This window comes from Euleptes europaea, chromosome 3 (assembly GCF_029931775.1).
Source record: "Euleptes europaea isolate rEulEur1 chromosome 3, rEulEur1.hap1, whole genome shotgun sequence".
Taxonomy (NCBI): domain Eukaryota; kingdom Metazoa; phylum Chordata; class Lepidosauria; order Squamata; family Sphaerodactylidae; genus Euleptes; species Euleptes europaea.
This window is the reverse complement of record NC_079314.1, coordinates 103,403,215-103,418,837: the sequence shown is the minus strand read 5'-3', so window position 1 is coordinate 103,418,837 and position 15,623 is coordinate 103,403,215. Positions and strand designations below refer to the sequence as shown.

The window sequence follows — 15,623 nt, the reverse complement described above, 5'->3', positions numbered from 1 at the left end:
GAGGTCAGTCTCGCTGGCAGCTGAGCGCCACGGGACCACCCCTCGCCCCTCCACTGGCACAGCCTCTCTGTGGTACAGGCCATGGGTAGAGAGGCTGCGCCGGCACAGGGGGACATTCCGGGGGCGGGGGAAGAGCCGCTGGTTAGGCTGCCTCCTATCCCCGTTTGGCCCGGTACCTATCCCCGGTACCCCGTTCGGCCCAGCCTCCTATCCCCGTTCTGCCTCCTATCCTTGTTTGGCCTGCTTTTTAGCAGGCGCAGCCTCACTGTTCCCTATGGGGCAAAAGGCCCCAGTTAAACAAACAAAAAAAAAGTAGTGAAATGGCTTTTTTTTGTTTAATGGCGTACGGGAATCGGCTTAGGAAGAGGTGCCGCTGCGCCTCTTCCCCGCCATCCCCGTACACTGCCAGCTCAGGAATGGGCTGTAAATCTCATTCTTGGAGGAAAAAAATTGGTCATCTGAATACAGCTGATAGCTTATGGCTTAGTTTTACATTCATTTCACAGCAGGAGTGAAGTCCATGAAATGATGTATAAGAGGTATTCAGCTATGTACACTGTATCTTCCTTTGAATTCCAAATATTGTCGAAGAAGAAGAGTTGGTTTTTATATGCTGACTTTCTCCACCACTTCAGGAAGAATCAAACTGGCTTTCAATTACCTTCCCTTTCCCTCCCCACAACAGACACCCTGTGAGATAGGTGGGGCTGAGAGAGCTCTAAGAGCGCTGTGACTAGCCCAAGGTCACCCAGCTGGCTTCATGTGTAGGAGTGGGGAAACCAACCGGATTCACCAGATTAGCACCGTCGCTCATGTGGAGGAGTGGGGAATCAAACCCGGTTCTCCAGATTAGAGTCCATTGTATAATGTATGTAGTGAAATTTAGATTTTGGGTGGGTAATTCCTGACAGTAATATTTTGGGCCAATTTCTTTTCATTATAGACAGGTCTGTGTTGCTAGCATATTGATGCTGATTGGTGAATATAGTAAGTCATACTTCCTTGTTGTGAAAGTTATCTTTTTCAGATTTTCAAAAGGATGGTGGTATAACACGGGATTTATTAAATACAAAACATTTTCATCCTAATTTGGAAAATGAAGAGGTTTGCTGTGGTTTCTAGTCCTTAAGTGCCTCTGGGTGCTTGTGGACGGAGAGTTCAGCGGTGTACTAGTTGCATCAGCTAGTAGTGCTACTTGACTAGAAGCTGGAAAAGCACACTTTGTGATTGTCTCTGAGCTTGTTTTCAACTTGTGGCACTGAAGTGTGGAATTATCAACTGCATCCCAAAGGATGCTTATGCTAACATCATGACAGACCAGTGGGGAACTTGCAGCATATACTTTAGCATCAGTTATTTTCTTCTGTTCAGGAGCTATAACCCTTACTGTTTTTCAAGGGTTTCTTCCCACTTTCTGAAATGCTGTGTGACTTTGATCATTTGGCTGAAGAGGCATGATGTTTTATTTACAGATAGAAACTATTCAGCATGTGGTAATTTAATTTTCTGTAACTATTTCTGTAACAACTCTGCATATACAGAATACATTACCTTAATCTTGTACAGAAGATTACTAGCTGTATTTGGCAATTGGAAAGCTGATGACTACATATCAATATTGAAGCATTTTGGAATCAGTGCTGCCATTTTGGATTTTGATGGCCATATGGCTCGCTTTTTTCTTACACCAGTGATCTTGGCACCCTCAAACCCATATAAATTGGTGCAGAAAATGCAAGTATTCAAGGGTTAGTACCATTTTCCTAAAAAACAAAACAAAAACAGGGCCCATGTTAACCATTACTTCAGAACAACTAAAAGAACATATGTCACAAGAAAAACACAGTTTTATAACAGAATCACTGAACTAGATGCATTCACCAGCTGATAAACTATGATGACATCTTCAGACCATATATGGCCACATCTTCAGACTTCCATATTCATTTTAATCTTCTGAAGGGGAATATTAATGGATTCAATATTCAGTATTATAGATTTATCTCCTTCCCCTTTACTAGGAATAAAAGACAAGCTGCCCTAGTTGATTCAGCTCTCCCCTTATTTACTTGGAAGAGACAGCTAGTCTGCATTCTAACTTTTATGGCATGTGTACTCCTTCCTCCATTTCCTGTGTCTTTGTTCTAGCCTTCAGTGCCTACATGTTGTAAATGCCTTACTTAAAGTTAAGCATAGTAGTATTCCCAGAATGTAGTTAGTTAGGAATAAGTCTTATACCTTTGGTTGCTAAGGGCTGGGAGATGGTAATGGTGGGAAAATACTCATCTCTCATTGGGTACCATCATTTAAAAATTTGTAGCTAGTACATTTGTAACTAATACAGTGGTGATACACTGATGGAAAGTTTTTCATGGTTTAGTTTTTCCATGAATTCCATACTGTTTTCTTAGTTCAGCCCAATTACTTTCTAAACCTGTCAAAATGTGAATTCTTTAGAGGACTATATATTCTTCCAAAATGAAATTGAAGTTATTAAGGGGGTTAACGCTTGGCTAGGTTCCCATTTGTTTGTCCGTGTTCTATCTCACACTCTGTAATCCTGTGTTCAAAAAACATCTGAAGAAGGGGCTCCTTCCCCAGCCGCAGCAGCAGCTCCTTCCCCCTCCGACTCAGGGCCTCTCTCTCCCTCTTCCCCCACTCTCATGCCCTCCTCCGCCTCCCCCCCAGCAGCAGTTGGTGGTTTCAGCCCCCTTCCAGAAGCCTGCAGCCCGGAGCCCCACTGTCAGAGGCGGAGGTGTGGCTGTGTCTTCTGACGCTGACAATGCACACCTCTAGCTCCCGCCTCCACCCATCGCCGTTGACTTACAACCACCGAGTGGAGGCAGTGACTAGAAGCGTGCATCATCAGTGCCAGAAGAAACCGCCACCGCACCTCTGCCTGTGACGGTGGGGCTCTGGGCTGCAGGCTTATGGAAGGTGGGCTGAAACCACTAGCTGGCGCTTGGGGAGGTAGGGGAGGCGGAGGAGAGTGCGGGAGCTGGGGGAAAGGGAGAGAGAGGTGGGGGGCTGGGGGGGAAGTGCCACTTCTGCTGCTGCCGCCACCGCCACTGGGGCCGAACAGTGGCTTCTCCTGGCTGGGAAGGCGCCCCTTCTTCATGGGAGTCGACCCGAGTGCTGAAACGCACCAGGAAAGAACCGCGGCTACTGTGAGTCTTCTTTTAAAACTGGGATTAAGCCGGACTTGGAAAACCTGGGGAAGTTCCGGCAGTAGGTGAGTTGATCCCGCAGGCTGGCGACAACCATGCATATTGCATGGGGAGATTCGCCACATTCGCGAGAGAACTGAGGGACAAAACTGCCATGCGTTAACTGCCAAGGTTTAAAAAAGGAAAGTGCAAATAATTAATAAAAATGAGCATATGAAAGTGTGCTTCACGTCTGGAGTGATGCTAAATAAGCTTAACTGAAGATAAAGGATATTTAAGTTTTAAATATCCACTACTAAGTTATACAGTCTTCAGTATTCCTCCCCCATTGCTTCGTATAAATGAATGGCTAACATTCGGCTAATTTCTGGCAGCTGTTGCAAACCATATAAATAAGTTTATGAAGTTAAAGTTCTGTTCTCACCTGTTGGTTTTTAACATTTGTAACTAGTACATTGCCCATCAGAATGAAGATGGGAGAGGGCTCTCAGTTCTACTCCGCAGTAATAATGCAAAGAGTGCCTATGTAGAGCACATTACATAACCAAAATGTCTGGGGTGTTCTAATAGTTTCACTGTTTAGTTCTCCAGTCTTTCAATACCATTGATTATATAGATATGCCTTAAGGAAATTATATGACATTCTACAGCATTTTTCCTTTGTCACATTTCATTGGATATTGACACAATCCTGGTTAACTGTTTTCTTATTTTAAATTGGATCTTTTTAAAAAATCAAAATGCTATTTAGCAGCTTGCTGACTATGGCTGTTTTAGATTTTGCAGTCCTTGGATAAGACAGCTAAACTGACATTATTGAATATGTTTAGAGTCCTGTAAGATTGAATTCACAAGGTTTTAAGGAAACTATACTTAAAATCACCAAGATACCAAAAGGGGGTTGTAATTATGTTTGCCAAATGCAATTTGCCTATATATATAAATTTTATACCATTTATATTGATGAAAAGATGGCAAAGGAGAATGCAGCCTTGTATGCCAGAGACCTACTGGTGGTTTAGAATCATAGAATCATAAATTTGGAAGAGGCCGTACAGGCCATCTAGTCCAACCCCCAGTTCAATACAGAATCAGCAGGGTTGTCCAATCTTTTGGCTTCCCTGGGCCACATTGGAAGACGAAGAATTGTCTTGGGCCGCACCTAAAATGCACTAACACTAATGATAGCTGATTCATAATGTTTTAAATAAGTTTATGATTTTGGGTTGGGCTGTACTCATAGTTGTCCGTATGCGGCTCAGGGGCCACAGTTTGGACAAGCCTGGCCTAAAGCATCCCTGATGTGCTCATCCAGCCTCTTCTTGAAGACTGCCAATGAGGGGGAGCTCAAAACCTCCCTAGGCAGCTGATTCCACTGCTGAACGGCTCTTACTGTTTGAGGCACCCTGACCGAGAAGTGATAAAATATTTGGATTTTTTGACTCATTCCTAACTATAGCTCATCAGCATTTTCTCTCTCTTCCAACACATACATAAGCATAGTTGGGTTTTTTTATTGTCGTTGTTTCATAAGTATTTATTTTATTTTTGCAGGCATTTGGACAGTCCTTTTCAGTTCACCGCAAAGTTGCTGAAGATGGCGAGACACGGGAGGAGACTCTCCTCCAGGAGTCGGCATCAAAGGAAGCCTATTATCTGGGGAAGATCTTGGAAATGCAGAATGAGCTGAAACAAAGTAGGGCTGTTGTTATCAACGTTCAGGCAGAGAACGAACGACTGACTGCTATTGTGCAGGACCTGAAGGAGGTAAATCGGGTTAAGGGAAAATGTGGTGTGGGCAAATGGAAGTTTATCCTCAAAGACTAATTATTCAAATAACACTAAGAATTTCACCACAAATGTTTCAAACGTTTTTAACATCTTCTCTTCTCCGACATATATATTTTATATACATTGTATTGTTGCTAATCATGTAGAAATTTTGCTTTGAAAGACACAAGGTTGCACTTCCATTAATAGGAATTTGAGTTCCAGCCTTCAATTTTTAGTCTTGGTTGCAAACACAGTCTTAAATACAGGCAGGTTTTCTGGCTGTGTGTTGATATGGTTCTTACCTACTCAATTGCTGAAACAGCCCAGTTAAAAGTCAGAAAAGTTTTCTGTAGTTTAAAATTCACCAGTGGGCTGCATACTTCATAATGAGAACTGTAGCTTTCGATTACTTGGTGCAATTAGACAATTTTTGCATAACTTAACGGAGCTATTTTTCAACCTTTTTTTGTGTCTGGTTGATTGCTTATATAGTGTAGAAAAAAAGAGGCTGAAATAGTAGCCTTCAGCCTCTAGATAAGTGTCAGACTTGCGTCTCTTGTAAGCCATCTGCTCTTGGTCTGGGTGAGGAACCTCCGCTCTGCAGGTTTTATCCCGTCAAGATAAATGTACTAACGAGAGCAGATAGTAACCTAGAAAGCACTGTTCAGTAACTTTAAATATGGTTCAATCCATTGCAATACTGTGTAATAGCTGAGGTTCTCTCAGAGGCTTTCAGAGAGGAAAGTGGATCCTTTCAGATGTCCTCCACTTTAGGAGACTTCCGGTAAGGACGCTGATCGAAGTGCAGTGCCTCACTGGGAGTTCCCAGTGAAGGACCGAGAAACGTCTAAAATTGGGGCAAATATTGCCCCTTGCCCGATTCCTAAAAAGTGGAACGGGAGCCAGGAATTCTTCTACTGCCAGTGAAGAGCGGTGTTGACTCCTGAGCTCTTCGAGAGTGCTTTTTTAAGACTCCCGGAGGCTCAGATGCTGTCCCGCCAGGCTGAGAGGATTTAAATCGCTGCGGACGTTTTCTTTTGGAATCAGGCTTCGCTCTCCCTTACTGTTGCGTACAGGCAGGTCTGAGTCTCTGCTTCCCACACAGCAACTTATCAATGCTGGAGGAAGCAGGACCTGACGCGTATTTTACTCTTGCCGGGAGGGGCCGGCAGCTCTTTAACACAATACAGGAACAAGATCACAGACAGATACAAGTTCCTCACCTTTAAGGTCTTGGCTGCAGGCACGGCTTTCTTCCAAGTTCAACACCATGGCAAACCGGACTCCTAAATGAAGCTTCTCAACATAAGAGACAGTCAGCATGCAATAACATTTGCTCCCACGAGGCACTTAACGGTCAGTCTTGCTTATATTGCCTTCGTGACTCTCCAGGTGTTTCAGCTCAACTGTCGGTTTCAGACTCTGATTCCTCCTACGCCAACTTACGTCTTTTGTCCAAAAGCCGGGCTGACTTTCTCCTTTGCTGCAATGCCATTCTGCCTTTTACTCTCCTTCTCTCCACTGGTGGAGGAGACCCTGAAGGTGAAAGGCTTTCTCTTCCCTGTTCTCTTGTTTCAGCCGGCCTATCCTCTGGCTCAGAGGCCCCATCTTGCTGTTCCGGTGTTATCTCTTGAGAGGGAGTGAGGGCTTGTTCAGTCTCCTCTTCCTCTGAAGAGTAATTCTCAGGCTGACTCACGACACTTACCCAACATCATCAATGCAACTACTTAAGGGAACAAAAGCCTCACCCTCCGAAATCCGAGTGAGTGACAAGAATCTTTTTGTTTACATTGGAAAACAAATAAAATAGAACTTTAAAAATATGAGTATAGCTTCCTAACCTCCTGACCTCGAAAATAAATATACAGGACTTTGTAAAGAGCTTGAATTAAAACAGCAGGAAGCTTATTAAAGCTATTGGAGGATAGACTAAATAAACGAAACTGAGAATTGACATACCGAGATCCAATAGCAAAGTCTGAATCCTTGAGAGAAAAGGAGGAAGTTAAAGATGTCCCTCCTCCAGTAATGGCCTCCGTATAGCTGATTTCCAACTGCACGGCAAGCTAAAGAGAAAGAGAACTACTAGGTGAAGACAGAGAAAGCTGGCTGCAAAGTGATGCCGCAGGACCGGAAGTATGTCAGCTGGTATAACCGGTAAATGCATCTTACTTATTATAGAGAGGAGACGGCAGAAGGTCCGCGGCACTTCCTATTTCCTGTCTAAGAAGCCGACCTAGAGCGTCCTCAATCTCGATGGTACTCAAACTCTAATAATTTGATTAATAAGTTAATCGGAGGGCAAAACCAAAATTAAACATAGCGAAATGGTTGGGAGGACACACTAGTACCTTAACTCTCAAGGTTTGAAGGATTGGAGCCTGCTGAAAAACTGACAATTTTTGCCGGATTTCATGTCTGTTCCACGGCAACGCTCTGGATCATTTCATAGTCCTGCTTTAACAAAACCTTCTGACACTATGGCGGAGAAGCAGGACAAGAAAATGCAAGAACTTTTGGCCAAACAGACTGATACCTTCACTAAACAGATGGAACAAATGTCCAAGCAGCAAATGGAGCAGATGTCTAAACAGCAGGAAAAGCAAATGAGTCAATTAAATGATTTGCTAGCTGAGATAGTAAAAGAAGTAAAGGCAACCAAAACCCAGGTTACCTCACTGCAAACTGATATGAAGACTATGGATGCCTCGGTTAAGAAGATGACGGAAGACCATAAAGAAGTCAAGAAGAAAGTGGACACACATGAAAAACAACTGGAACAGCTGCAGGAAGAATCCACGAAGGACCAACTTGCTGTGATGGACTTGAAAGCCAGAGAAACTAACCTACGCCTGCGAAATTTACCTGAGGTTTGTGGTAGCACCAGAGAATCATTGGTTAAGATTTTGGCTGAATTGTTTCACATCAATGAACAAGAATTAGATCATGCCATCAAGAGAATTTACAGGATTCCTTTACCACCTAAAATGAAAAGAGCAAAAGCAAGAGATGTTATGATATCCTTTTATGATATCAGGATGAAAGATATAATAATGCAACAGCATTATCAAGACCCAATAGTTTTGGAAGGCAACACACTGATACTCTTGAAGGATATACCAAGACACTTGATGGCAAAAAGGAATATATTCAAAGAATTCACAACATCTTTAAAAAGTGGAATCAAATATAGGTGGTTGTTACCACAAGGATTGGCATTTACCTACAAAGATGTGAAGTATACAATCACTACAAAAGAAGATGTTGGAAAATTTTTGAGAAAGTACAAGAAAGAGCTTGTAGGCTATACACCAGACCAGAAACATGATTCAAGCCAAGAAGAAGACGAGGACATGTCCAAAGGAGCAGTGGGCGAATTATAAAACTATATAATTAAAATTCTGACAACATGGCTAAGCTATATCGTGGAATGTAAATGGTTTGAATGAGAAAGTGAAGAGGGGACGAATTTTTAAATTTTTACAGAAACAAAAATACTAATTAATATGCTTGCAAGAAACACATATCTCGAAGAAAGATAATAAATACTTGGAGAGGAAAAATTTGGGGCAATCTTTCATTTCATCAGCTAAAACAAAAACAAAAGGACTCGTTATATATGCCCATGCTTCGTTTGCTCCAGAATTAGTATATAAGGATGAAGAGGGCAAAATACTATTGGTACGAGTTAAAATATGCGGACAAAAAACATTGATTGCAGGGATATATGCTCCAAACGAGGGGAAAGCACAATTTTACAAGCAACTTCACGATATCTTATTGCAATACGCAGAAGAACAAATACTGCTGATGGGAGACTTTAATGGAGTTATAGACTGTTCACTAGATAAGAAATCAATGGCAAAGGAAGAAAGGGAAGGCTGCCTACCTAACACTTTTTCTCAATTATTCGAGGAATTTAAAATACAAGACATTTGGAGGACAATGAATACTACATCTAAAGAGTACACTTTTTACTCTGCAAGACATAATTCACACTCCAGAATAGATATGATATGGGCGAGTAAATCTATATTCACTCAATTGAGAAAGGTGCAAATAATACTGAGGACTTTTTCAGACCATAACCCGGTCGCTTTTGAGTGGTACAATAGACAAGCATTCAGATGGAGGCTCAATGATAGACTATTGAGAGATGATCAAATAAGGAAAGAAATTCAGGACATTATTAAGGACTATTTCCAAATCAATATGAATGGAGAAACTAATTTGAATATTGTATGGGATGCTTTTAAGGCTGTGCTAAGAGGATATATGATTCAAAAGAATACTGCATGGAAGAAAAACAATTGCAACAAATAAATGACATACCCTGGGAATTACAAACTTTAGAACAAAAACGTATTTTGGAAATGCAAGAAGACCAGAGGAAACAGATTGTGACAAAAATTAAGGTGGTTAAACACCAATTAAACTTGGTGGTTATGGAAGAAATGAATAAAAATATGAAATATGCAAAACAGAGATATTTTGAACATGCAAATCAACCGGGCAAATTTTTGGCTAGTCAATTAAGAGATTCCATGCAGAAAAAGATAATTAGCAAAATACAGACCTCAAAATGACCAGTTTGTACAACAACAAATATATTGAAAGAATTTGAATCATTTTACACGAGACTATATCAAAAAGATAATATTTTGGGGGGGGGGAAATGACAAGTATTTGAGCAATGTAAAGGTTAGCAAGCTATCCTCTGAACAGCAAAGAATTTTGGACACATCATTTACAATGGCAGAAATAGAGGATGTAATAATGAAACAAAAGACAGATAAAACACCAGGTCCAGATGGAATTACAACTTTATTTTACAGGACATTTAAGGATGATCTGAAGAATTCTTTCTTGCAGGTATGTAATACAATTTTAGACACAGGATTATCTCCAGAGACATGGTTGCATGCTTACATATCGCTGATTCACAAGACTGGAAGAGACATGGAAAGAGTAACGAACTATAGACCAATATCTCTTTTAAATGTGTATTACAAAATATATGCTTCTATCTTATCTAACCGTTTGAAGCAATTTATAACATCTTTGATTTATAAAGATCAAGCGGGATTTGTTCCTGGACGACAGATAAAAGATAACTTGAGGATTTTATTAGATGCGATTGAATACCATGAGCAGAATAATCAACATAGAGTAGCTTTTGTTTTTTTGGACGCAGAGAAAGCTTTTAACATGGTTTCTTGGGGATATATGAAGAAAGTGTTGGGAAAAATGAATTTTGGGATAAGATTCCGGACTGGAATTGATGCGATATATAACACACAAAAAGCTAAAATATTAGTAAATGAATCAATATCAGAAAGCTGTGGAATACAAAAAGGAACCAGACAAGGATGCCCCTTATCTCCTCTGCTTTTTATTTTGACTTTGGAAACTTTATGTTGTAAGATCCGGGAAACAGAAGTAATTCATGGTTTGAAAGTAAACAAACAAGAATTCAAATTGAGAGCCTTCGCAGATGACTTATTATTTATCCTGACTGATCCGAATCAATCTGTAAATTATTTACTAGAGCTATTGAAGCAATATGGAGAAGTCTCTGGTTTTAAGGTAAATCAAGATAAGACTCAAACTTTATTTAAAAATCTTTCAAAAGAAGAACAAAAAGATTTTGTGGACATTACAGGATGGGAGAAAACTAACCTAGGTACATGGATTACAAATAAAAATAAAGATTTATTGGAGAATAATTATGTGAAACTTTGGGAATCTGTCAAAAAAGGTATGATATCATGGTCCAATAAAAATATTTCATTGCTGGGCCGTATTTCAGTAACTCAAATGAATATTACTTTTTCTATTTCAGACTCTACCAATAGTGGAACAATCTAAATATTTTGATGTTTGGAGGAAGGACTTGCTGAATTTTATATGGCAAGGGAAAAAGTCTAGAATTGCCTATAAATACTTGGTTGACTCTAAAGAAAGAGGAGTATTTGCTTTACCAAACTTCAGATTATATGCAGAAGCATCAGCTTTAGTATGGCTAAAAGATTGGATACAATTAAAAAATAATTGATTGCTGGACTTGGAAGGCTTTGATAATAGATATGGGTGGCATGGTTACTTATGGTATGATAAACTTAAGATTCATAAGACCTTCCAGCATCACATTGTTAAATCTTCAATAATAAAAATTTGGCTAAAATATAAACATCTTCTGGAAACTAGAACACCTTTATGGATCTCTACACAAGAGATGTTAACATTGAGACCATCACAATTTTTTACTTATCAAGATTTATTGGTATGGAAGGACAATAAATGTGCCCTAAAGGAATATGAAGAATTGAAGGAATATATTACTTGGTTTCAATATCATCAAATACAATCTGTATTTTTACAAGATATGAAGATTGGTTTTACCAAAGAAAAATAACCTTTTCAACGAATACTATTAGGTAACAATGAACATTTAATATCAAAAATGTACAAGATGTTATTGATTTTATACACGGAACAAGATCAAATTAAACCAACGATGATAACTTGGGCACAGACATTTGGACATGACATTTCTTTGCACAAATGGGAAAGACTTTGGTCAAAAGATATGAAATATATATGTTCACAATCATTGAGAGAGAATATATATAAAATGATTTATAGATGGTATTTAACACCAAAGCAATTAGCCAAAATGTATGGAAATATGTCACCAAAATGTTGGAAATGTCAAGAAGAACTGGGTTCTTTTCATCACGTTTGGTGGCTATGTGAGAAGGCAAAAAACTTTTGGGATATGATTTATAATGAATTGAGGTTGATATTACAACAAAATATCCCTAAAACACCGGAGATGATGCTGTTAAGTATAATACCGGACTCTATAGTGACTCAAGGGTATCAAGGGATATGCTTTGATCTAATTCAGATTGGTTGAGATAATTAAGAGGTGACAATAGTCAACTAGATATATATGATAAAGACACAGGTGTTTTATTATAAAGAATTAGACAATAAATACAAAGAGAGTGACAATGATAATAAATGGACAGAGGAGGGGAGAGGGGAAGTCAAAGATATATACATTTGTTAAATGACAAGATAGAATTTATTAGATTACACAATATGTTAATGGATATTTGTAACTGAATTTGAATTAACTTGAAAAATAAAAAAATATATAAAAAATATGTCCTCCACTTTTGCACTTTCTCTCTTCAACAAGTGACTCATATCACAAGAGAGAAGGTCTCTGAGTAGTTTAATGTAATTTATGGATGGGCACCTACTGTGAGCACAACTCGTCCTCTACCCCACCAACTTCAGCAGAGTTATGGTACTATTAAACAGCATGAAATTAACACCCTCGCTGTAGTCTGCTGTTCACTTAAGCTTTTATTCACAAGTACTTGCCTTTGGTAAGTACAAATCTCTTCCCATGACCAAGAAAAAAAGGTTTACTATATCAGAAGACTTTATTTTTCTTCTTTCTGGCCCTTAATTTGTCATAAATGTATGTGTAGTGCTCCAGATCATTCTTGTCAGGCTGATTCAGATATATAAAAAGAACACAATCCATACCTTTTATTAGGACCAACCCAACGACACATAACAGTGGGAGATTTTGTGTTCACCAGAAATCTTCTTCAAGCTGGATGTTACAAAAAATTGGTTAGAAAGGATTTGGGGAAGGGAGGATGCCTCAGGACATAGTGTTAAGTTCTGTTAAAGCCTTCATTGTGTGTTAGATGTGAACCAGATTCGAACTGAGCTGGTTTCAAGTTACTCCAGGCAATAAGCAATAAATCGATTTCTCTCCATATCAAAAAGAATTCCAGCAGTATTTGTTTGTTTTTTAGCTGACCTTTCTCACTGAGGCTCGAGGTGGATTACATGTTATAAAAAATGCCACCAAATATCATGATAGGATGACATATCCTCTAAAATTACATAAATTCTGTATTCTTGTTACTTTAATAACAATGAATATCAGAAATAATGATTACAAATTTTTCATACATATGATTATCTGGTAGCCTTCAATTAATATGCTCAATCTTTAAACGATATCTTAATTTCTATTGCTCATTGGACATACTGACTATTCTTGGACACTTTTCGCATGTGAGCCCTAATGTATATTATCTAGAGATGTGAGCTGGCTAGATGGTTTATATGAACCTGAGGCCATATTATTCTGTCGCCTTTATCCTGCTGCAAGGTTTTTCTGTTTTGGGTTTCTTTTTTTGTGTGTGTTTGTCATTTCCTGTGTTTTGGTGAAAAAACAGTTCAGTCCTGATTCTGGCCTGGAGAAGTACCTTCCATGATCTTTTTAGTCAAGATCAACAACTACTCCCCTATATTCCTTGCTAGATCTTGTTAAGCAGTAAGCAGGCACATGATTAATCATTTTGTAAACTAATAACTTTAATAGAATTATTTTCAAGGCTACAGTAGAAAACATCTTGGTCTGCAGACCAAGTCCTATGAGGAAAGGTTGAAGGAGCTGGGTATGTTTGGCCTGAAGAGGAGAAGACTGAGAGGTGATATGATAACCATCTTCAAGTACTTGTAGGGCTGTCATAAGAGGATGGTGCTGAGTTGTTTTCTGTTGCCCCAGAAGGTCGGACCAGAATTGACGGGTTGAAATTAAATCAAAAGAGTTTCCATCTAGACATTAGGAAGAATTTTCTAACAGAGTGGTTCTTTAATAGAACAGGCTTCCTCGGGAGGTGGTAAGTGCTCCTTCCCTGGAGGTTTTTAAGCAGAGGCTAGGTGGCCATCTGTCAGCAATGCTGATTCTATGACCTTAGGCAGATGATGAGAGGGAGGGCATGGAGTAGGGGTCACTGGGGGTGTGGGGGGGGATGAGGTAGTTTGGAATTTCCTGCATTGTGCAGGGGGTTGGACTAGAGGGCCCTGGTGGTCCCTTCCAACTCTACGATTCTATGATTCTAACTCACTGAAGAATCATGGGGTTTAAATCTGATCAGAACCTGTCCTACTGTTCAAGAATCCAGAGCAGGCTGCAGAGTTTTTTTTTTAAGTGTCTCCTCAGCAGTTAATAGCGAGCACAAAATGCTGCCAGCAATTGACTTATCTACCACATGGTTTGAACCATCTCAGATTGATTTAAGTTATTTTTAACCAGCAAATCGATGCACAAAAGAAGTGGATCAGCAGTCACGTTTCCCAGTAGTGCCCCCTCATCTCTATAAATGAGGTTAGCTCTCTCTTTAGTTACATATTACTTCAGATAAATTCCTGCAACTCTCACAACAGCAGTCATGATATAGGCTGTGCCTTGATGCAGACGTTTCTTCCTTGTTACGGCAAAATAGGGCTAGAACAGAGAGACCCTTTAGACCGGAGTTTGAGAAATCAGTTTATTTGCAGCTGCTAGGCTCAGCTTTCTTTAACAAGCATCAAAAAGCTGAGCCCCCCTTCAAAGGCAAAAGGTGTCATTTATTCATCTTCTAATTCTACTTGCTATTGGTTACAAAACATTTACTTATTAATTATTGGCTATACAACATTCTGCTCATTTCTTATTGGCTCTATTACATTACATTTAAAACAATATTATTTGCATGTAGGTTAGTGTTTAACCAATATTAATCAACTTTCCTCCTTGGAGGCTTTATGCTCTGGTTCTTCCAATTGGCTTTTATCCTGGACCCTCCCTGCTTTGCTATGTCCAATGAACATTCCACTTGTTATCATCCTGTATATTTTTTTGCCTACACGCATGGTTTCAATCATCCTCCCTCCTTTACTTGACCCCACTTTGCACCCCTCTAAGTTTTTTTGTGTTTCAGTAATTTTTCAGGTTTGCTGCTTTCTCATCCTTAAGTGGTAGAAAAAGTCGGCATATAAAAACCAGCTCTTCTTCTTCTTCCTCTTCCTCCACTGCTGTTTCTGCATTTTTGATTTCACTTTTGTTTCCTGTATTCTTTTTGACTAAGAGCTAGTTGTTCCTAATTTCATTGTTTCCAGGCTTGGCCAATTACCATTTCTAGCCTGTAGGGCAGGGGTGGGGAACCTCCGGCCCACGGGCCGGATCCGGCCCACGATATCATTGGCAGCAACCCGCGGACTCTCCTGCAGAAGCTGCCGCCATTGCCGTTGCTGGAGCATGCGCAGATGGCCGGGTGAGTGGGGAACAGAAGCCAAGCGCCAGCACTCGGCATGGCCGGCGGCTTCTCTGGCGCCCTCAGGGCCTGTGCGAGCGGAGGGCGTGGCTGGTGGGTGGGCGCGAAGGAGGCTCTGCCCCACCCCGCTCGCCTCTCACAAGCCTGAAGCTGTGCCCCACCGCCACATCCCCCCTCGCAAGTGGGTAGGAAGGAGCCTCCCCTCGGGTCAGGCCAGCCGGTGGGAGATCCCCCCTAGGCGGGGGGCTTAGGGGCCTGGGCAAGCCAGGCAGGCAGGCAGAGAGGGGCATGGGCTGGGCTCCCTCCCTCCTTCCCGCCGTGCCAGACGGGCCTCCTCTGAAAGGGGTGGGTGGAGGAGGTGGCGGCGAGGCCCAGCCGGGTGGGGGATCCTCCTCCTGCTGCTCGCTTCAGGCACATGGGAGGCGGCGGGGCCCAGCCCGGCCCGTAGGCGAAGGGTGCGGCGATCGGGCTGGTGGCTGGCGAGCCGCGGGGCAGGAAGTCGGGCGGGCGGAGGCTGTGGGGCCCCTCCCCTCCCTGGCGGTGGACCCGG

General features: G+C 41.0%; 1 protein-coding gene across 9 annotated transcripts in view; it reads left to right on the top strand.

The window, feature by feature from the left end:
* Positions 1 to 15,623, top strand: part of BICD1 (BICD cargo adaptor 1) — a 123,245-nt gene that overhangs the window by 60,526 nt on the left and 47,096 nt on the right. For all 9 annotated transcript variants that reach the window (XM_056846783.1, XM_056846779.1, XM_056846781.1 and 6 more), the window contains exon 2: positions 4,722 to 4,934. In XM_056846783.1, the coding sequence (XP_056702761.1) occupies positions 4,722 to 4,934 (213 nt within the window). The remainder of the gene's footprint in view (positions 1 to 4,721; positions 4,935 to 15,623) is intronic.